General features: G+C 39.4%; 1 protein-coding gene across 4 annotated transcripts in view; it reads left to right on the forward strand.

Annotated features, from left to right (window-relative positions):
• Window positions 1-19: 19 nt before the first annotated feature.
• The window catches only part of kcnq1.2 (potassium voltage-gated channel, KQT-like subfamily, member 1.2), a 165219-nt gene continuing 140677 nt past the window's right edge, over window positions 20-24561 (forward strand). For all 4 annotated transcript variants that reach the window (XM_039614326.1, XM_039614327.1, XM_039614328.1 and 1 more), the window contains exons 1-7: window positions 20-248; window positions 2726-3399; window positions 16887-16977; window positions 20750-20876; window positions 21062-21140; window positions 21227-21323; window positions 24220-24360. In XM_039614326.1, the coding sequence (XP_039470260.1) occupies window positions 2906-3399; window positions 16887-16977; window positions 20750-20876; window positions 21062-21140; window positions 21227-21323; window positions 24220-24360 (1029 nt within the window). In that variant the 5' untranslated portion in view covers window positions 20-248; window positions 2726-2905. The remainder of the gene's footprint in view (window positions 249-2725; window positions 3400-16886; window positions 16978-20749; window positions 20877-21061; window positions 21141-21226; window positions 21324-24219; window positions 24361-24561) is intronic.

A 24561-nucleotide genomic window follows, 5' to 3' on the forward strand; every position in this document is an offset into this window, starting at 1 on the left:
CTCGCCCGTAAAGGCATCGCGTGTCCTGGCAGAAGCGACGATGCTCTTCAAAGGGACAAGTCCTGCAGACTGCAGCCGCTTAAAGAACTGTGGCATCCCCGTGTTTGCGGTGTTCCTTATGTGTTTGAGCGCTGGAGCATCATTTCTACCTGAAGGACGCGAGTACCTGGAACTTGCTGTGACACAAAGCAGAAAAAGAGGAACTTGGTGCTCCGAAAACAACTTGAGTCGTGGTGTGTAAGTTAAAGGTAAGGTCTAACGCAATATTCTCACGTTGTTGTTTAGGACAGCAGTGTTTGTGAAGTATTAAGTGATGGAGACAGCACCTTTATTTAAACAGAATTTACTCGCTTACGCTGCTTTCAGGAGTTATGTTTAACAGATGGACGGGGGGTTGGAGGTTTTTAGGTAGTGTGAGGCGTTTTATGTTTAAAAGCCCACACGCTATCATTTGATTTGTTATATGCCCCCACCCGCCTACCCACATGGCTCGGTTCAGTTTAACGAAAAGTCACATAATACTCTGTAACCGTAGAGTCCCACAGCAGCCTATGCATGTCTGGCAGTTCATTGTGTGTCTCATGACTGTGTGGTTTCCATTTTTTAAAGGTAGAAACTCTATCTAAAGGGAGACATGTGGCTCCTGTCATCACTTCCACCGTAGCCGAGGACAGATATGGACGGGGCTCGTTGCCTCCAATTAGATCTTTCTTTTTTCCGATCCTTTTAGGTAACATCCGGTCATCTATCACGCCGCCTGGTTGAGTATCTTTCCAGAGAAGACACTATATCGCCTACCCGCTGTTTATGCATTCATTAATTGTACATATGATAGCAAGCAGAGGCTTTGATTTGGTCAGATGGAAAGTTGTCGGCTTGCCAGAATTAGGTTGTTTGCCCCCATGCACACACAGGTGGTTGTTGTTTGTGATATGGACAGCACAGCTTACTAACTGTCCTGTAGATCCTTCTTCGTGTAGAGTTAAAAGATCTGTAATCAGTGACTTCCATAATGCTTATATCAACATGTGCTGGCTAAAGTGATGAAGAGTAGTGCTGTAAATACTGCAAATTTTGGTATCGGTGTGATACCAAGTAAATACAGGGACAGTATTACCAGTAAAAGGCAGCTTATTTAGGGAAGAGCATGATTTATGAGATGGATCATCGTCAAATTCCGAACACATTTTAATGACCTTTAAATGAGGAAATTACTCTCCAAAATTATTATTATCACTTTTCAGCTTTTCAGGTATTTTGAAACTGAGTTTTTTGGAGACCTGGAATATAAAAATGCCTGCCTCTAAAGCACTTTGGTATTAATCTTATCACAATAGTATCAATCTGATAACAATACACCATCTGTATCAATACTGTCAATATTTGGAACATCCACCAACCTCTAATGAAGAGTCATTTAGCAGATTCAGTAGCATAAATTAGTTTTTATGTTAGAAGGGCTCTTTTTTTAAAGATAAGATATCCTTTATTAGTCACAGAGTTGAGAAATTCACATTGCTACAGCAGGAGAGCGGACAAGGCAAGAATAAATAGATGCAGCATAACCTAACAATAAAAATACTGTGCAAAAAAAATGCATAAAAGGAAAATGTACAATATATAAAGTAGAGAAATATAATTTCAATAATTATGTATATATGATACAACAATACAGCTGACTACCTTTTTATGAATTTGTGTGCATCTTTAAGTAAAAACACACAACTTTAACCTTGATCTGACTACACAAAAAACAAGTTGGAGAAAGGTGAGAAACAAGCTGCCAAAATAATCATTCACGTGGTTGCAGCCACCCAGCGCTTTAATCGGTCTAATTTTTGGGCGGTTGCACGTTGATTAAGCGTTTGCGGTGTGACACACTTTGTATAAGCAGCGCTGAAGGTCACATTGTGACAGCAGAAGCTTAAATGCCGTCACTGGCTGCTAAACGCACCGCGTTATTTTTCTCTGAATTTAAACTGAACTGTAACAGAGTGTACACTGCGCATCTGCATTGCCTTCCAGATGGAAGAGCAGAGAGGTTGTGACACCCATCAGCGATACTCTTAGCAGGATGCTATTTTTTTTACAGTAGAAAATCTCCACCAGAAAGAGCTGGTGGAAATGGACTAGTGTGTTGACCTGTCACTGCCACATTAACTAGTGTGCGCTCGGGTCTTGGGAATATTATGTGCCTGTTACACTTTCATAATGCTCACAGCTTACAAGTCACAGCACAGCAGTCTAAGCAGCAGGGACAGCTAAAAGGAATATTGCTAGGAATTCTTTATTTTCATTTTCTTTCTGTCTCAAACAAAAGAAAAAAAACTAGTAATAACCATGACACTATACCTTCTGAAGGTGCATCTTAGTGCAAAAACTAGGGCAATTAGAGTTACACAATGGAAAGCTTTAATCAGCATCAGTGCCCTAAGCACAAAACATCCCTGATCCGCATATGGTCACAGTTCAAAAGCAACAGGCTAAAGGGAACCACATTTAGTATTTGTCAGATTCTAATCTGTTGATATTTTTAGAGTCAGCATGTTTTGGTTTTTGCTGTCAATGTCAATCATTTAATCCAGGTGATATAATACAAAAAAGGGCTTTTTATGAGAGTATCTCTTTTTTCCATCATCCAATTATCATTTTCTCTTTCGACACTAAAATAACGAGTGTTATAATAAGGCTTTCTCTCAGACTAATGTAACATCTTCTGCTGCAGGTATGGACACAGATGCAGCCCAGCAAAGAGAACTCTTCTCAGCAGCAGGTAGCTAGCCATGCCTGGCTAGTTTTTTAATTTGGCTGCCCTGTTCCCTTCGCTAGAACAATCAGGATTTCCCAAGGCTTTTCATTCCCCCTTTGGCCCTCTTCTTTGAACTGGACCATCCCGCGGGGCAACATGGGGGAAAGACGGACACGCTCCTTTCACGCGACGTGCCGGGTGCAGCGTGACTGTGGCAGGAGGCTGGGGAGCTCCTTCATAAGTTGCAGCCCAAACGGATGTACCAGCACGAGCATCAGCCTGGACCAGGAGATGGACGTTGGCCTCGCGCCTCCCACCTGCACGGCTACCAGCAGCACTGCCCTGAGGTCCCCTGCACCTGACAGGAGCCACTACTCTCCTGTTTCACTGGAACCGGAGCCCGCAGCGGTGAATAATGGATCAGGCATTCCCTGCTGTCCGCCTGCAGACACAAAGGACCCGGCCCTGCAGATTTTACAGAGCCAGCCCTCTCTCACCGCCATCCCGCCACCTCTCCCTCGTTCAAGCTGGCTGCGTCATCATCAAAAGGAATTCCACAGCCCTTACATCAAGACTAGCATGCAGGGGGATATTTACAACTTCCTAGAGAGGCCTGCTGGATTGAAGTGCTTCCTCTACCACTTCCTTGTGTGAGTACCTGTCAGTTTCTGTGCACACTGATTTAAGTCCACACTTCACATCGCCTTGGCAGCAGCGCGAAATGAGTCGATTGCAAAAGACGATGAGCTCGTGTTAGGTACAGTTGGTAATCTGAGAGAGTTGGGAGTGCTCAAAATCTCAATCCACGTGAACAAGGTTAAAATTAAAGTCTAGTTAAGCAAGAATAGGCTTCCATGAAAATTACCTGGCGTATAAACACCGGGGAGACGATGTACAAACTTTCACAGAAGTGTTAGAAGATGTAAAAAATTCACGAAACAGACTCTGGTGTCATCTCATTAGCTCCAGACACTCTCTTGTTAATTACATCTAGCGCTTCTTCTTCCAGTTATAGGCTCTGGTTCCCGGTAGCAGGAGGAGCGGTGTCTTTAGGCCTGCCGTGTGTCGGTGGTTGTTTTAAGAAAGCCCAGCAGAAGCAGGTCAATGTGATCTGGCTAATCACATATCTGGTTCTGAGTAGCCAGGTCTTTTCTGCTCTTTGTTTTGTCAACAGATGAAATGAAGCCATCCATAAAAGCAGAGTTTTTATGCTGTAATGCATAAGCATGTTTTGTCTGACCCATGTCAGGTATCCTTGAAAACAAAATGAATTCCTTTGAATAGTAATTGAAATATTATAATAAAGCTTCATGCATCCATTTTCTTCCACTTATTCAGCTGTCACAAGAAAATAAAAATCTGCAGTTAGCTTACTTAAAACAGAAATGGTAAGATTAGAAACTGTGGAACTCAAATTTATTCAGGAGCCCACTATCACATGTGATCTTCTATAATAGATTTATAGATTATAGATTTAGATTTAGATCACATTGAAGGAAAAATGAAATAAGTCAGAATTTTAACTTCAAGGCCTCCACTCAACAAAATAGAAGCGATGCTATCTGGGAAAGTAATCTCAATGATAAAGTCTCCGTATTTAAAAGATGTTTTCTCCTTTACCTTAATTCTGATGAGTGGTTTTAAATTGTCTGTGGAGATGACAGCATTTGGGCTTGATGTGCAGCAATAACTGTGCTGCATCTGAGGTGTTCTCAGTCGATTTCAAATAAGATTATAATATAATATATGATATAATATATAGCTTACTACTTTTCATCTGTCTCTGTAAAGCTGTGCTTGAAGACAAGCAAAATTAGTCTGTCTCATTATTAGTTTTGTCCGTCACAGATAAGTGGAACAAACAGTGCAAAGACTCTGTTTGCATTGCTGATCGTCCTTAATTGAGGCTCTAAAGTTCTAACAGTGACAGTAAACCCGAGACTGCTTTTCATTCAATATTAAACCCTTCTAACCGATCCCCGCTGACGCTCCTTTAAGTAACTCTTACATGTCGAAGGCTATAGCCGGCGGCCATTCAATCCCTCGTCCTCTTCTCGGATTTGGCAGGGGAGAGCAGCGATACAAAGGACTTCATCCAGCACTCATGACAGCACTAATAGGTCAGCTTGAAAAGCCCTGCTCTACATCAAGATGACATACACACAAACAGCACACGCACAATGCAGCTAGTTAGTTAATTCATCATTGCCTTTATTGTGCAACGGTCAGGGACATTTCCAGCGAATCGGCACATGTGCAGATGCTGAAATTTGGGCAGACTGCAGAATAAAATGCTGGTAAATGCATATCTAAAAAATAACAAACAAACAAAAAACAATCTCATATATCCTAGATATTTAAATATTTACCACATGTAGGATATATGAGTTATTTTTGTGACCGTCTATAGATGTGATATTGCAGTATACCAGTGATGGTCTTAAAATCAAATGTTCAGAAGGGCCTTTTTTCCATATATATGTAAGAAGAGACAAGTAAAGCAAAGATAGCGTTACCTGAGCTGAGGTGTTGGTAATGCCATTTAAGTTGACGACAGGTATTTGTGTTACTATACGTGTAATAAAAGCACCTAATAAGTGTTGGCACCTCCAAATGCTTTGCTTATGACCAGGTAATTATCCATCTTGTCTCACGTTTAAATCCGTACTGTGGATTTCCTCTTTCTCACTGGAACAACACAGAAGTCTGTGTTCCAGGTCTTTTAATTTACACATTAAGCAGTGTTAGTTTGTCTCCTGAGCCGGTGCTGTATCCCTTTCCGTTTAGCAGAACAACTTGTCCCTGTACTGTACTTTCTGTCTTTCACGTGCACAGCGAACGTATGGTGAAAGGACTACAAAAGCATTACTTTGAGGGACTTATTTTGCTTATTCATATATGAAAAATATTTTGGATCAACAGGTATGTTTTTTTTATTTGAAGGACTTTAACCCATTTTACAAGCAATCCTTAAATAAAAGCTTTAAAAAGAAGTGAAGATGAGCTTTACAGGGATATTTGGTCTATTACAGTAGCACAAAGCATTTTAAAGGTACTGCTGTGTACACACAATTCAAAAAATGAGCTCTGCCTGGATTTTACCTTGTGGGCTTCCCATTACCACAGCTCATCGTCCATTTTGGGCTAAAGAGAAATTTAAAATGGGCCCTGATAGATGAGATTTTTTTTCTTTAATTTATTGCCAAAAATAAATAATAATATATCCAGGTGACCTATGTAAGACTTGGGTGATAAAAACTTTAGAGAAGGATTACAGAAAATTTATGAATCATTCACATTCACATAATCATTAGATAATTAGATGAAATATATAAATAGTTATATTTAATATGGGCCCAGCACACTGACAGGAACACAAGCAGGCACATACCACACTAATGATGCCCGAGTTAGTCAAAGTGGAAATCCTTTGGACCCCGGACAGCATACGTGAACATGTGTCCGAAAAGAATCTTATGCAATACACACTCACCAGTGTACAGAGAACCTGGGGCAATGATCCACTCCATGTTTGGGCCACTCCCTCTGAGTCTTTTACATAACCAGAGGGAATAAACATGTATATCCTCATGATTTCTAAATGCCCTTCTCGGACTGCAAGCTGGATACCTTTTGGTCCTTTTATCTGTCAAGTTTATCCATTCAGTTTCTTTCAAACAAACCTGGACAGAAAAAAAGTTGAACTTGAAACAGTGGAAGTAAATAACATCAATTTATTATCAGAGCCACGTTTTATTTTTAACTACCTGTGTTTGTGTTAAAAATGTTGGCGTATGATTAAAAATAGCTTTACGAAACCCAACCAGTTTGCGGTGGAGGAAGAGTTGCAGCTGTTTATCCTCTTGAAAAAAGCACTGGGCCAGATGTTGTCTTAAATACTAGCTTTTGTTGTGTGTTTTTATATCTGGACAGATTATTGAAATGGCTATAGTGAATCCTCAGCTTCCAGGCATTCCCCTCTATCTATGCAGGCAGAGCGGAGAACTCTTGTATCTGCTTACGAGAGATTACTGTTAGACTGGAGTGAACTGTATGTCTCATGTCCATTTTACTCCAAAACATCAGTGTATTCAGGGAATTCTTTAGGGGCACATTTCACTCAGTAAAAGTGATGCGATTTTTAATAGTTTTGTGATATTTTTTGAACATACAAATAACAAATCCAAAGGCTTGTTTTTAACAGTCAGTATTGTTTAGAAACTACAATATCTCCTCATGACAAATTGATCACCCAGCATTTTAACATCCTGATCCGGCTAATTCAGCAGGAACAACACACAGTTCTGGAAACCTAGATGTTTGTCTTTGTCTGTGGCTTGTTTAGCAGTTACATTAGTGTTTCGTTGTAAATATATTGTTGGGTGTGTACATTTGCAATTTAAATGGGTGTAGAAGCTAAGGATTTGACTTTGGGTGCTACTGATGCTAAATGTACATTATATAAGGTTCAGTTACGTTTTTCCTTCATTTATCTACAGTTAATATCTAAAGTTCCACATGTAAGACATATCAGTGCATGAAGGCATGCAGACATGGTGGAGATGAGATGCTGAAGTTTAAACCTAGTAACAGAATGGGGAAGAAAGGCGATCAAAGTGACGCTGAACATGGTGGCTCTTAGAATAGAATAGAATAGAATAAATTAGCCCTTTCTTTTTATTGTACATGTACAGCCAAATTGTGGGTGGTCCACACCAACTGCACGGAAATAAAATATAAATAGAAAGACAGCAGGAATAAATGACAAATGCAAGAAATATATACAGGCAGAAGAATTGTGTACAAACAGGAGGGATATATACAAAACAAGGAAACGGCACACAATCGAAAAGGCACCCAACAGGGGACTGGTTGCACAGTGCCAGGTTGGATTGGTCTGCTTTGTTGATGTCAGAGGTCAGAGGAGAAGCTCCAGGTCAGTCTCTGTGAGGGATTTGGATGTCAGGATCCAACTCAATAGTAAAAAAGTATACCTAATAAAACATCTGGGGTGTTTATTCAGAGCTTTTATCCAGTGACTTAAAGCACCTTTAGCAGTGAATATAGCTGAGTTTTGTTTGCACGTGGCAACAAGCATCGCGTCCCTGGATTTGGGTATTTTCGGCCATTGGTTTGGCAGTCAGCTCAGTTAAGCTGGATGGCATCTGTCGGCTGTCAGCCAATTTCAGGAGCCATTTTCTAGAGATGTTTGTGAATTGAAGTGTGTCTGTTGGTAGGTGTAACAGTGTAACAAGTTTTCATTGTGTTCTAACATTCTGAGCCCCCCCCCCCCCGCGCACTTACCTGCTTTCCTGGTTTTCCTGTTCACTGCTTGCACTTCCGACTAACCTGAGCTAAATGTCAGTGTGTGTCTGAATATTAAATGTATTTTTCCCTTTTTAATAAACAAGAGAAAGAATACATAAAAATCTGTTTAGCATAAGCAGCATAAATGTGAAAAAGAAGTGAGGAAGTCTCAATGTTGAGCTGTATGCTGGTGCATGTTACTGGTTATGAATGACATGGCCATGTGAACTATTTCTCTAACTATTTCTCTATGATTGATCTTGTGCTCCAGCCTATGAGGAGATTTTTCTTCTCTATTTTCCAAGTAGTTGATGGACAAGATGATAACTAAGCCAGGATAGAATATCCGTGTTTATGGCCGGTGGCTGATGTGGTGTAATCCACCTTAAGCTCTTTCATGGATGGGATGGGGAGGGCACGTGGGTTAATAAAGAGGGTTTTGGAGGGCTCTCTGACCGTGCTCTCTAGCAGAATGGTAAGGGCAATTTATGTTTGTTTAGCTATAAGTTGTTTTGTTTTTTGTTTTTTTACTAAAGTCACTAATGTGATGTTGGTCTGAGACTCTGTGCTTACAGGCAAATGCTGACCTTAGATGCTAAAAAAGCATTAAAAAGCACCTACAGTGAAAATAAAAAGAAAGCATAGTCTCTATCAATTCTAAGAGTTTATTTAATGTGACGTAGTAAAAATAATCTGGACATCAGGACATCTTGAAACAATCTAAATACAACCTTGGATAAAATACGAAACAACCAAGCCAAAATGCTGTGTTGTATTTCTGTCAGTGTCTTTTTCCGTCTTTGCTATCATGTTTAGTTTGACTCTTCTTGTTTCTGAGTTTATTGTTTGTCTTTTGGTTATTTCCTGTTTTACTCTGAAGGCCAGCTTTCTGTTGTGTTTCCTTTTCCTTTTTAGTTTTTCCTCCTGTGGGATTGCCATCCTCGCCCTTACTGATTTCACCTGTATTCTTCTGCCTTGTTAGGTTAAATAGTCCACTGTGTAGTCCTGTGTTCCTCTTTTAGGCTGTCCCCTGCATTTTCACGGTAAAAAAGAGGGTACACCCTCTTTCAATTCTAAGGTTTCTGGTCCTCATCAGTTCTTAAAATGAGGTAAATGCAGCCTTGGATTAACAAGAAGATGACATATTACGCCATGTCATTATTTATTTTACAAAAACTAAGCAAAATGCAGAAGCCGTGTGTGTGGAAAAACTAAATACGACAGGATTAAGTGGGTAAGTTGGTTGCCAGAATAAGAGTTTACCAGGTGCTGCTAATCAAATGCACTCGATTAACTGATCATCAGAAAATATGACCACTTTTAAAAACAACAAGAGCAACATCTCACTCTACATGTCTCAGTTAGCATGTTAAATGTTCAAGTTCATGACAGTGCAAGGAGAAAAAATTGAACTTGGAGCTTGTTTGGAAGGGTTGCCAGGAGAAAGCCTTTTTTCTCTCGGAGAGAACATGGCAGCACGGCTTAGGTTTGCAAAGATGGATGTGAATAAACCACAAGACTTCTGGAACAGACGAGACCAAAGTTGAGATGTCTGGCCTTTAATGCACAGCACCACGTTTGGAGAAAACCAAACACAGCATATCAGCACAAACACCAACTATCAACACGGTGATGAAGGGGCTGATGATTTGAGCTTGTTTTGCAGTAACACCTTACAGTCATGGAGTCAACCATGAACTCCTCTGTATAACAAAGTATTCTAGTGTCAAATATGAGGCCATCTGCTGAAATTAGGTCATACAAAAGGACAGTGATCCCAAGAACAGCAACAAAATACGACAGAATGGCAGAAAAAGAAAAGAGTGTCAAGGTGGCCCAGTCGTTCCAGACCTCTACATGACTGAAATGCTGTGGTAGGATCTTAAGAGATTAGAGAGACTGATGAAGTCACACAGAAAAATGACCACTTAATGAGGTGTAGTTAGTTTTCCACACACTGCTTGCATTTTTTGGCTTTATTTTCATTAAATAAATAATTACACAGCATGATATGTCATGTTGTTGTTCATCTGATGTTATAGAATTTAAAATCTACTATTTTTTTTCATTATGCCCTGATATGTAGATACTGAAAACCTAGGGCTAAGCTTTAAGTTACTACCAAGTCCCCATCGTGCTCCGTCAGGTCTCTGGCTTCCTATTGGTGCATGGAGCTTTAAGCAGCCTAAGGAAAAACATGGCTGACTCTAGTTAGTCCTCTCAGGGTGAGTCGATGTCTAAAGGGCATAGTTATAATCACTTCAGTTATTGTTTGTTGTTTGTTGAAAAGTGCTTTTGCATTGGCATTATCAGCTTTGTATATAAACATATAATCTTTGTCCTGATTATGAAATTGTATTATCTTTGTGCTTTTGGGTTTTTTTTGTGCTACTCGTGGTCCTGTAGAGTTATGAAAGAATATGCTAGTTAGAATAAAAATGTTACTTGAGTCGTTTTGATTAGCATATTAATGTCCGTGTGAAGCCTGGCTGTTTTGAACTTATGTTTGGTGATGTGTTTGATGGCGGAGATAAGCTGCTTTGATGAGTAGCAAAGAGAGCCCTTTTAGGTTTCAAAGAGTTGTTGGTCACACAAAACTCCTGCTTAGTTTTTTGATTGCGAGGGCAGTAGTGAGTGTGTGGCTGCAGATAAAGGGGGTTGGGAGGTAGTTCTGGTTTGGTGTAATTATTCAACGTAACAAAACACCTGTTATTGAAAAGGGTCCCAGCTGATGACCCAAGTGTGGCACAAAACAAATCTAGGCAGGTAGTCCTCATTACTGCATTTATCTCCTGCACTGTAGAGAGCTTTTTTTATGTACTTATGTACTCATTTTTTTTGGGGGGGGGGGGGTTGCGGTTTGTAGGGGTCAAAACTGTAATGGACATACACTTGAACTGGCGATTACTTCCTAGCAGAGAAGAGACACAAACCAAATGCAGCTCAACTTAAGCAAATACAAGGCTAATATTTGGCTTGTTGATTAAGCTGGCTCTTCCTTTTGCATGGACACTCAGAAGAAATGCAAATGTTTAGACGTAGGTTAGATTTTGGTCGGCACGGAACTGGGGATAGTTTTATAATCAGTTGGCTTCACGTCAGCCAGTAATTTTAACCATTTGTGCTTCACGAACACCAGTATTTGCATGATAGTCATCATTATGTAGTACAAGCTTTCTCTTAAATGTGCTGCCACCTGTCAACTTAAACTGGACGTGCTGGTGATGAACCTGATGGTTGAACAAAGGAAAGTGAATAACCCACAGTGATTTACAAGCAAATTTCCCACTCCAAGGGTTTTTAGATATAACTTTGTAGGCCGTACCTTTTGTCTGTTTACAGTGTAAAAAGTGAGTTTCTGTTCTCGCATTACTTCATAGACGTGAAGATGTTCTCTTCTCATTCGCGATCAGTGTTTAGGTGATGCTTCCTGAGCTTATGTTGCCGTAGGTTTGCTGCTGATTGAGCAGAGGGTTTGGCGTGGCTTTATGCTGTACTTATTTTAGAGAAGCTGGATGGATCTGCTGTCAATAATGCTAAATCACTAAAGCCCCAGCTGTTTTGTTTTAATCAGATCCCAGGGTTTTTGGCCCGCCTAAATAAGGTTGGCTGGGTCTGAGTGACCGAGTCCTGTCCCCTGCAAACACCTCTCTGGGGGGGTTGTCGCTGCAGAAAACAATGAGATGTGACATTGGGAAAATCACTATGTCTAGCTGTAGTCATGGTCAAAGCACATTAACTTAAGACACTGGGCACACTGCAGACTACTTAGTATAGCTACAAAATCTGGCATTTGTGCTTACACAATCTGATATTGTCCTAATATTTTTGTTTATTTTTTTTAACTTGCATGTGTAGTAAATATATCATAAGAAGTTAAATTTATTAGGCTCTATGTTTTTTGTGATCAATTAAAAAAAATCTTGATCATTTGAAAACAGTTTAATTTATTTTAAGCAGTGAAATGCTGGAAAATATAAAGATTTTACTTGTATGATTTTTGAGTTTTGCTTTCTGTTTGAATGATCTGCATTGATCAGATCTGACTGCAGCCATATGCTGGATGTTGCCACCACTGATACAGTATATGGAATCCCAGTGATATTACATTGCACTGTTATCCCTACAAAGCAAAACAAATATAATCTAATGCGCTGAAGGAAAACACGGATTACATGGCCTCATCAATGACCTACATGACTATTACATCAACATCCTGACAGTATCATATTTATGCTCGTCCTAATAATATGATTCGATCTCAACAAACAGGAAACGGACATTTGGCTTTACCTGCCCTCTTCTTAACCTGTATGTCTGTCTGATCTTTGCTTTCCCAAAAGTCTGGCATTACCACTGTTTGGATCCCTGGCAACAGCATGACACGAACAGTTGTTTCCTGTGACCACTTACTGCACAGCATAGGTCAAATAGCTACTAAAATATATTTACCTTACTTACCTTGTATCCGTGGTCTTTAAGTATCTTATTTGGTAATAACTTAAATCGATCTACCGGCCTATCTATCTGATGTCACAGTTTGATTTAGTGTAAAATGCACCCACTGAATTTAAATAGTTAACCTAAGGTAAGATAATAAGTTAATCCCATATTTAGGAAATAATTTTATAATAATAATATTAAAATATTAAATAAATAAAACCAGAAAGGAAAAATGCAGTTTTAAATGGCAGTAAAAAGGTAATTAAAGAGAAAAAATTCTTCTATCTGCCCTGATGACTTCACAGGAAGTTGAGCCTGCTTATATTTTGTATACAGTCTCTGAGTTGGTCTTTTGTTGCCTGGGAGATAGATAGATAGATAGATAGATAGATAGATCGATAGATAGATAGATAGATAGATAGATAGATAGATCGATCGATCTTTGGTTTTCAGGTCTTGAGGTGGAGGGAACTCCTACTGCGCCACTTCCCTAAAGCCTCAATGAGACTTCTGTATTTCTGCTGCTGTCCACTCCTGTTACATGCCACTATAGCAGTATCATCAGAATATTTTTGCATGTGGTCAGAATTTATTTAAAAATAAGATTGTATTTCAAATCCGCTGTGTAGAGTGATTGTGTTATATGCTACCAGATTTGGTTGCAAACTGCAGAGAGTCAATAGATGTTTTCACCTGCTGTCTCAGGTGGGCCAAGACTAACCTATCCAGCACCTTGATTTGAATTTGTGTCAGCTTCTTTGGTACATGAGCCAGACAGGATATTTTCTCACAAAACTGGTATCTTCTCACAGACAGCTGGCTTGCACAGGTCCTCAGAACTTTAGGTGTGATGTCATCAGGGCCGGCAGCCTTGTACTTTCATAGTTTCTCCAGGTGTCCCCTGTCCACTGGAGTTGGTGAGGTGTAGCTGGGTCTGAAGATTATTGGAGGTCTGTGGTAACCAGGGGTGTATGGTGGTGGCAGCAGAGGTCTGTGAACTAAAACTGCTGAAGAAATAGTTGACCTCATGTAATCTCTCAAGGCTGCCCAATGGTTGTCTGTCTTTTAAAACCCAGTGATTTTCCTCATACCACTCCAAACATCTCTCATGCTGTTCTACTCCAGTGTAGCCTTTAGCTTCCTCCTGTAAGAGGAGGAAGCTATTTCTTCAGCTTCACGCTCAAGGCTTAGTTCTTTTTATTGAGAAGTGTTTCAGGTCACTTGTGAACCAGGGTTTGTTTTTCAAAACCCAACATACAGTCATGGTCAGTATTGCGGTGTATCCACAGGACTTGGTTATTCTGTGATAACAGGCCATCAGACTGTGTCCTCTCCATGTAGTTCATAAAAAACAATCCAGGCTGTCGAGTCAAAGCAGTCCTGTGGTGCCTCCATAGCTAACTTCAACGAGTCCTAACAGCTGAGTCTGTGGGTATAGGTTGGACGTTGAACAAGAGGAACATATTTTGGTGTCAACAGGACTAGAGTTGGATGAGACGTGCTGAAGGGTGAGTGGTGGATGTGGCAGTTGCACTTTGTACATTAGCAGTGTTAGCATGTACTGCTTTCTCTGGTGGAACCGTTTATATAGTCTTGAAAAGCTAGTAATCTTCTGTCTAGTGTAATGTGGTTCAAATCACCAGTAATAACCATAAAAGCATACATACAGTGCTGGGTTAGCATGCATGCTATAGTCAAGCAAGTGATGTTCAGTATCCGGACCACAGAAATGATCCTTCACAGTAACATCTCCAGGATTAGACTACTTGTCTTTAACCATTCCTCCCTTCATACAGTTCCTCCATCTTTCTTATTGCCACTCAGACTGAAATCTCTGTTCTCCTGAAAAGTTCCAGGAAGGCTTGGCTGAAAGCTTAGTTTTCAGTTAGCGTTACAATAAAGTCAAACCTAACCATGGCACAACATGTGACTTTCTGATGCAGGCATCCAAGCAAATAGCACTGTAGAAAATCCGATGTCATCTCTTGCCCCACGCTGACATGCTTTTATGTCCTGGAGTACCCCCAGAATATTGTGTTCCAATGCTTTTATATTTTCTTCTGAACAGAATTCAAAGAAAAGTAAGAGGGAGGAAGAAATGCTTGTGTGTGTGTGTGTGTGTGTGTGTGTGTGTGTGTGTGTGTGTGTGTGTGCGTGTGTGTGTCTGTGGTGAGTGGTAATCCCCAGAGAGTAAAAATCACTGTCCCATCTGGCTTGTGGTCTAAGTGTAACGGGGAATCCTCGTTTACCAGTCGCCCCTTCATCACCCTTTACATTAATTTAATTCTAAGATCTGTCATACAAGTGATGAGCGTGATCTTTGAAGAAGAGAACAGCTTCAAAACAGTGTCCAGCACAAAGGTATGGCTCACATGAGGGAGTATTTTGCTCAGATGGGGGAAGAAAAAATAGATTTGCAGTATAGGGACCTTAGTAAAGTATATACTGCCTTATACTATGTACTGCTGTATATATGGTGCATTAAGATGATTAAAATAACCCTTCCAGCATATGGCATGTAATCCAGCTTGTGGTGCACAAAATCTTAATGCAACCACATACACCGCTTAGAAGTGTGTGTTTTTAAGTGAATTTTATGATAAACATTAATAGTATGTAATGGAAAAGCTCTTATATGTATCAAGGATTATTTCTGGCTGGTAAAAATTCAAACAACCAGCCGCACTTTCAGTGGTGGAGGTTCAGTAAAGAAAATGCAAAAAAAATTTCTGAATTTAATAAATGAATATGTAAATAAATGGGTGAGGAGGTTAAAGGAGGAAATTTATACTTACCTTTTAGTAGTAGTGTAAAATAAAAAAAACATATTCAAATGGCTTTTAGTGGTGTGTTTGAGGTCATTATTACTTTGTGGTGTTTTAAAGAGTGAAAAAAAACAAGTGGTTAATTGAAAAAAATATTTTTCCATTAATGAGCAAGAATTTTTTTGTTTTTGTTTTGTTTCATTGTATTCCATATTCATTCCGCTTTCCTCTGCTTTTTATACATTACGTTTTTTGTCATCTCTCTCTGCTACCCTCTCTCCTCACTCCTGTGGCCTATGGATTGCCTCTCGCTGAGCCCACTTTAGCCAGAGATCTCCTGCTAAAAAGGGAACACATCCTCTCTGCTTTTACCAAGTGCTTGTTTGAGTTCTCATTCTAATATTGTAAGGTCTTTCCATCATATTGTAAAGCACCTTGAGATGACTTTTGATATGAGCTGTATAAATAATATTGACCTGATTAGAGGAGAAAACCAGACTTTTATGTGGCTCTTTTACTTCTATTATCCATAAAATGTCACTGAAATGTTGCTCAGTCAAATAAACCAAATTGAATGTGCCAACTTGGGCTTTGTGACGATTTGAAGAAGGGAACTGTTTACTTTTTTTCTGACGAAGATAATAATCTGCAGGTGAATTGCTCATTAAAATGCTAATCACGAGTTGCAGCACTACCGTTCCTCGCCCTGTTTCACTCCTTTGCTTTCTCCCTTCACTGTCACTTTAACCCCCATCCACCTTTCTCGTCCTCATTTAGTCGTGTGCCTGGTGGATGTTCCGCTCACAGGGCTGTATTTGTAGACGATGTATGTACACGGACAGATGGACTGTCTCGTCGGAATGTTTCACAGTTGCTAGGCGATGTGGAAACATCCTGTCAGCTGTTCATTTAAACAGAGTGACGAAAAACACATTAAGTGCCTTAAACTTTGTACAGTAGCAGGGTGCTGTACAACTTGTTTTGTAACAAAAAATATTTATTGATTGTTGCTATGAATCCATAGATGTCAAGGCGATATATGTAAGCATATTCATTGGCAATAAGGAGGAACATTTTTCTGACGTGTTACAGTTCCCCTTCAATCATAGTTTTAGATTCTGCTGTCATTTTTATATTTTATTCATAAAAAGTTCAAAATGCATGCTCTGCATTTTACTGCTCTACAACCAAATAGTAAAATGAACTGGTACTTACAGAGTGCTTTTGTAATCTAACTGAGCAATCATGGCACTTTTTACAAACCTTATTCTCTCAGTCTCACACACGCATTCATCCAAGCACTTTTTCTGTACCTTAGCACTTTGTCTAACGTTTGCACACGCGCTCAAACTATTGGTTGGTAGAGTGGTTGGCTGACTGCTAGATTACCCATTCCTTGTGAGCCACAGCCACCAAATGTGACCAAGTTCTTCAGTCATGTATTTTTGAAATGCACTAGAAGAAAATGAAATGCAATGTGGAGAAATATATTCAGGTTAGAGTTGTACAAAGCCTTAATATGTTCACTGTGTTGTGTTGTTTTTACTGCATCGTAATACGATGCTTAGTGATATGTGGTGAGTGGTGGTAATGGACTGGATGTGCTGTGTCCCTCTCTGCAGCTTCGTCATGGTCCTGGTGTGTCTAATCTTCAGTGTGCTGTCCACGATAGAACAATATGCAGACTTTGCCACGGGTACCCTCTTCTGGATGGTGAGTAGTGATACACCTAAACAGAAACCTTCTGCAGTGTTCACCACCGAATGGAAGGCTTATGCTGCAACAGCCCTAAATTAACAGTACTGGTAATTACCCAAATCATTTTTTGTGATTGTGTAATGGTTCATCCTCCAGTATGCACAAGGTCTTTAAGCAAAATGATATTTTTTTAGTGTTTTAATATAATTATTGTTGTTAACTGTGAATTTTCAAATGGACTATTTTAGAAAAAGGCAGAAAAAACTGCAAAGCATGTCGGTAATTGTATAATAAGTGAGCTGCAGGCTGCACAATACCTTAGCAACAGATCTGAACCCAGCCCACAGGCACATGGGTGACTGCAGAGGAGGAAGCCATACCTTACATTAAACCTCTTGTATACACATACATTACAGTGTTGGTCTATAAAACATATTTAAAATATAAACTTGCATTTCTTTTCCTTTAGCTGGTGTTTGTATATATAATATCTGGCGAGTGGTGTAAAGCAGCAGTACCTTGAGTTGTCCACATGATGGCGATATAAGATTGAAGCTGGGAGAGATTTTAACCGCCATCTTATAGCTCAGTCTGATATTACGGCACTTAGAAAGAATAATCTCTTTCATTTATTGAAAATACCACAAAACCCACCCATCATCTTGTACGGCGTTCATCTGAAAGCCCATGCAGTAACATGTGTCTTTTGAACCTACAGTTAAGACACTTGTTATGTGGAATCATGTGGCTCCACAGAGACTGTATTTGTTGATACATGCTGGTGGATTGCCTTTTCTGTGGCTTATTAGGCTATTAAGGCTGCTAAGTGATGCAATAAATCGGGGGATTACAGCAGGTAGCGAAAATTATTGCTTCTGTTTGGAAACTCTACAAAGAGGCCGGATCATCTGTCTCCTTCTAGCACACTGTGAACATCAGCACACACACAGCTACTGCATGCTCACACCCGGTTTGCACATATACAAAGGCTTCACAGACACACAACGCACCACCTCCTGGGTCCTGCTGCAATCAGAGAACAGAGTGGACACTATGTTCTATGAACTTTTGGACAGTGTCCTTTGAAGACTTACTATCACAGTTATTCATTTATTTTTATCAAGAAGAGACAGATTTTCTTTAAATCTGAGTCTCCCTGTCTCTCAGTCCTTCCCTTCATTCACCTTACATTTTTTTTGTTTCAATCAAAAATGAAAAATATATGTCCATATTTTTTTAATCTTTTTTGAACCCTGTTTGTTTGTGCACCTGGTTGTGCGTTTGTGCATTTGTATGAGTGTATAATGGCTCAGCACTAATACTGAGATAAGATAAAGCCTTATCTATTTTCTGTGTGCTTGCATGTGGGTGCACGTGCAAGTGTGTTTGAGGGCGGGTGTGGAGGCAAAGCTCAGACTGGTGTCACGGTGGCACACACTGGTCGTAGTAACTATACTTAGAAAGTTCAAGGTTAGCTAACATCCGTGAATCACAAGCTGCTTATTTTGGATGGCAGAGGGGACATTAGTCCTTGAGGATATTTGGCCTTCAAAGCAGCTGCCAAAGTAAAGCTGACCAGGCTAAGCAGGAGGCACAGGGGGAACGTATGCGCTCGGTGATTTTAATGAGATATTATTGGGCACCGTCACTTCCAAATTCCCCCCACCTGACCAGAAACCTCCATGACGTCCCGAGTTTATGGTCAAAGAAAAAGAGTGACCTCTGGGTCATGGCCTAAATGACATATTCAGGACATTTCTAAAGAATGCATTTGAGATTTAATTAGAGGTTTGGTAAACTAATATATAAACTTTAAATGACACTTGTGGGAGCAGTGACATCAATTATGCAACTGACGGCAACATGTTATTTGTAGACTGAAAGAACAAACTCAGTTGGCAAGAGTAAATTGCTGACATGGTGTCATTTTGTCATGTGGTTATGGTTATTTCAATATTCAGTTGCAAATTAGAAGAAATAAAAAATCCATTTGATATAATAAACTTATGTGTGGCATGTCAAATAACTCAGAGAAAGCATTTTCAGTTTGAACTGATGGGCCCACGAGTTTGTGTTGATATACATAAGCCTCTCATGCAATGTGAGACGCAACGATGAAGCGATCTAATCACATTTTCATGTGATACTGTAATTCCCGAGCGGCTCTTTGAATGAGCTTCATCTTTGTCTGGCTTGACGAGATTATCGCTGCACCAATAGGCAGCTGTTTTCAGTAAACACATAGTTGCCAGTTTAGGATTCACGTACAAAATACCCCAACATCTGGGTGACCTATTTTATGGCATTATTGTGACTAATCCCTTTAAATTTCCCAAATTCATGCGTACCTTTGACTTTCAGATTTTACCTAGCTGTCATAATTACTAAGCTCAATAAACTGGTATTCTGTAGGCTGTTTTGTATTGGGTGTTAGGTATTATTAAATGACAGTTTAAGACTTGGTTTTCAGGATGTCCTGCAACTACTAACTTTGTAGTCCAGCATGCAAAAATACAGCCTGACCTGCTGTCAAAACTACAAAGCACCAGGGGCATGGAATATAATCTGTTTCTGTCCTAACACTAACAAAAAACTCCTACAGCTTGCTGGAGAAAGTTCAGCTGAAATGGATGTAACAGGCAGACTGGTTAGAGACATCTGAATGCCTGCCCATGTCTCCGATTTGTTTGGTTTCACCGAATGAATGCAGTGAAAGCAAAAAGGTTATTCAGTCTGATTATCAGGCTATGTTATAGAGATTTGCTGGACCATTTCTCCCCGTCTCTGTCAATTATGCCTCCTTAGCGGCTTCTTTCTTTGTCTTTAACTCAGTGACAGAAAATGTGCAATTCATGCGGATGAATGAGAAGCGCAGGATTCCCAGGGGCCGGACGACTCAGGCGTAAAAATGAAAGTTGTAAACATATTCGAGTGGCGATAATGAGTAAACAGATAATTTAGAGAAGCGAAAAAAGAAAGACAGAAAAGAGAAAAGGCTTTTGTTTAATATTAGAGCGACACTTCTTCAGCCGAGATAGAGTCTGGAGTGATTGACAGGTCATTGTTTTGAAGTCTTGTGGTGCTGGGTTATTGCAGCAGGGCTCATGGTATTAAGTTTCATACAAGGGGTGGTCAGGGAGCAGCCAGTTTAAGCAACTGAACTCAATGAATTGACCACCCACATCGCCCATAGGTCCTGACAGTAAGGTAGCTGAGTATTATGGATACTCGGTGGCCAGGAAAATGATCTCACGTCAGTTGAAGCCGATTCATCTATGACTCCACACTTGCGTGCATGTGTTACGAAACAAGTACACAATAACACAATGCAGATATGCAGGTGCACATGATTGCAACTAATACTGAAGTTGTTATTTGGTGATTTTTTTTTTTAAAGCTTTCTTGCTTAATGGTTTTTCATCCTGTGGCTTTAATCACTTAGCTATTGACCCTGCCTCATGTATGAGCTGTTATCAGCTGTGTTGTCAACCTCCATCTTTACTCCTGGGTGGCCTCATTTGGTCCTTCTAGACCACCTCTGTGTCTCTCTTCTTCTATCTCATGCACCTGTCATTACCCACTCATATCAATGCTGTGAATCTTGGTGATTGATTAAAATAGCTTTAATGCTTTTAAATTAGTGCCAATGCATAGCAAAGCATCAATGATTTAAAAAAACAAAAAGATAACATATCTACTTCCACATCCTGCATATGTTTCAAAGTTATAGTCTATGTACCAATGGATTAACGTAACCCTGAATCCGTGTTTGCATTGTTCTCCGCAGGAGATTGTGTTGGTGCTGTTCTTTGGCACGGAGTATGTGGTCCGGCTGTGGTCGGCAGGCTGCCGCAGCAAATATGCAGGCATCAAAGGACGCCTCCGCTTTATCAGGAAACCCATATCAATCATAGGTGCACCTGGCTTTTTCCTTTGTTCTCATTTAATACAACACATGCCATAAAGTATATTTGTAGATGAACATCTCAGATAATTCCAGCAAGACTTCACTTTTGTATAAAACTAAAAATAATTGTAGCCCTTATTTGGTTGTGGGGTTTTTTTTTCTCCTTCTTTTTTTAATGTGTCTTTCTCACAGATTTAATTGTGGTCATCGCCTCAATCATTGTGCTTGGTGTGGGGTCAAACGGCCAAGTGTTCGCAACATCTGCCATCAGGTAGAGCAGTGATTTTCTTCTGCATTTTACCATGTGCTCGTAGCTATAGTGGGATGAAACAGCTGAGATGATGTTGTGTGTTGCAGAGGGATCCGCTTTCTCCAAATCTTGCGTATGCTGCACGTGGACCGTCAGGGAGGAACGTGGAGGCTGCTGGGGTCTGTAGTCTTTATTCATCGACAGGTAAGATAAGAAGAATCCAGCTAAATATATTAGCTCCACAAATCTGCCTGTATGTTATTATTTATTCATTTTAAATGTAATTATTTAGAATCACTTTAACACATAACGGCCAATCAACAGAAGGTATAACTGCAGAAACAGTAAATGCACAGGCCTTAATTGTGCTTATACAGGGCAATAGACACGCTAGTTGACGTACTCACAGTAACATTTACTGCTTATGACAACAAGTCCAATGCACACAGGTGAATAAAACAATCAGAGTAAACCTGGCTTTATAAGGAGAAGAAAAGAAGTTGTCAAGGTTGGCTGTACTCTCTTTTTTTTTTCATTCTGCTACACTTGTTTTAGTTCTTTCTCAGGCCGATAGACAGTGAAGTCAGATGATGTAATGTTCTCTTCTTAATCCTTCAAGTACACCAAGTTCCTAGGTTGTGGTCAAACCTGACGTTCATACCTCTTTGATGCATAAGAGGAGAAGGGCTTATCGGTGAGGATTGTGTGCAGAGAATCATAAAAATACATTTAAGATGTAGCCAAACTGAGCCTAATGTGATTTGGTGCCATCTCCTGTTGTCAGATGATCGCCTTATTAAATGATATGCTCTGTTTAGTGGAAACACTTTGTAATGTGAAGAAGCGGATGGGATCTATGCTCAGACTGCTATCTCTGATTTTTGCACTTCATTTAATCATATTTATGAATTTATTTACCATTGTTTTTTAGGGGGATAGGTTTAGGCTCAAAAAGCTATGGCAAAAACCAGGTGCATGTTAAATGATGATTATTGTACATCAAGTACAGATCAAGTTCAGTCACAGGCAACAGTTCCTGGTAAGTTAATTTAAGGTAATTCACTGAGCTAAGCATGTATATAGGCCCAGTATAGGTTGTGCTATGGCATGGTACTTGATGGGCAGACTTTTATAAAAAAAAGAAAAAGAAAAGCCAAGTTGACAGTTGCAAAAGAAATTAGTGCATTTTCCATTAGTCATTATCCAGTCATATTTGAAGGAAAAACATAGCGGTGACGTTTAGACCTGCTGAAAACCAAATACAGTCCCGATCAAAAGTTTAAGACCACTTGAAAGAGGGCAAAAAAATCCCATTTTGCATGGTTGGATCTTAACAAGGTTCCAAGTAGAGCTTCAACATGCAACAAGAAGAAATAAGAGTGAGACAAAACGTTATTTTGAGCATGCATTTTATTAAAAACAATGCTGAAATTGAGACAGGCTGTTTTACAGCTGATCAAAAGTTTAGGACCACACCTCCAAAAAGACCTGTACACCCCCCTGAAACATAAATCAAAATTCCAAACATGAACTCGTATATTGAGATGGAAATTGTAAATATATAACAAGAAGTAAAAAAATAGCATTCTAACTATTGGTGGTACCCCTTATTTTTTGCTTATACAAAATTCAATCAAAACAAAATAAATTACAAATATCGACTCACTAAATTAGCAGTAATTAAACTTTTTTTTTTAAACATTTATTTATTGATTTTAACCGGTTTTACATAGTGCACCATGAACAACAACAAAAAATAAAAAACAAAATAAAATAAAATAAAATAAAAACAAAACCACAACAACAACAGAAACAACATAGTAATAGAAACAAAAACAAAGCAAACCATAACAGAAGAATAAATAGTAATAAAAAGTAATAAAACTTAATAAAATTGAACACCAACATATGCAATTTAAGTTTAATAAAAACTGCTGTAAGATCACAAAACAAACAGAATCACATATTCTAGTATTTCTACTCTGAAAATGTCTATAAATGGGTTAAATTGCTGAGTGGATGATTTATGAATTTGTGGCAAAATTCAACATAATATTTATTAATCTTACTATATATAATAGGGCTTTTCTTTTAGAATTATCACAAATATGGCTTAGTACATGCGTCTGGTGCATGTTTAAAAATCGACTTGCTATCGCTTGCTAGTTTAAGGTGAACAAGGCATATGATCGCATATAATGCCATACATTTCCCTAGTTTCTAGAAATCCAACACAAACAACATGTATCTCAACATTTAGAAAACTTTTGAATAATGTCACCATCTGTCACATAACCTGATCTTTGTTGATTAATGAGTCAGTGTGGTTCTACAACCTCACAATGAGTCACAGGGAGGCCAATTTTGACGTTTATTTAAGTTACCAAATATTGTCCCTTGCCCAGTAAAAGGTTAACTAATACTCCACACATTGTTTGTCATATATGGTGTGTCTAGGTGACTTTAAAGTCGGTAACTTACGGCCGTTACATAATAACTGAAACATTAATCATAAATATGTACAACTTACCACGTATACTTGAGTCACCTATCATGACAGCTTAGTTTCAGGGAGGATTGAATTGAAGATTGTGTTTGATCTCTTCAGAGAATGAGGTGCACTATGTACATGATCCACTCTATTATTTCTTTAGCGAAGCCTGAGAGCAGAAAATGGCAATCCCAGTTTGTGCAGGAATTCTCTCATCTCGTAGTGAGACGTGAAACTGATCTCTTTATGTATGCCGAAAAGACCCAAATAATCATTTGGGGTAAACTAGCCTGACATGTTTAGGCTGACTTGCTTATGTCGGCCAGCAGCAGTTCTGTGACTCACTGGTCATTGTGAAACTGATGTCTTTTGAAAGTGATGGAGCTAGATCGTCAGAATGCATTTAATGTGATGCCATAAAAAAAGCATATCTTAAACCTTTTTGCAGCCCAGAATTTAGCTTTGGCACTCACAAGGATCTCCAGCTGTATGTGGAGTCAAAAACTGCCTTGAGGCACAATCAGAGTCGAGGGAGTTCTGATAACATGGTAAGTCTTCCATATTAGATTTTCATAGTCTGATCTTTGGTCAAATGTTGTTTTATTTCAGGAGCTGATTACCACCTTGTACATTGGCTTTTTGGGCCTGATCTTTTCCTCCTACTTTGTCTACCTGGCGGAGAAAGATGCTGTAGATGAGGAGGGCAAAACGGGCTTCTCCAGCTATGCCGATGCCCTCTGGTGGGGTGTGGTAAGGCAACTAAAAGAGAAGACAAATACTTTGTACAAAAGAAAGTCCCTCACTGATGCTGGGCATATATTAATATATGCATTTTGACATATTGTTCAAAATGCATATATTAGTGGGATCCTTGAATGTTACATGAATTTGCAAATTTCGCTTACAAACTTAAAAGGCTACAAAACGTGCACGTCAAATGAGATTCTTCTC

Source organism: Oreochromis aureus, linkage group 7 (genome assembly GCF_013358895.1).
Source record: "Oreochromis aureus strain Israel breed Guangdong linkage group 7, ZZ_aureus, whole genome shotgun sequence".
NCBI lineage: Eukaryota > Metazoa > Chordata > Actinopteri > Cichliformes > Cichlidae > Oreochromis > Oreochromis aureus.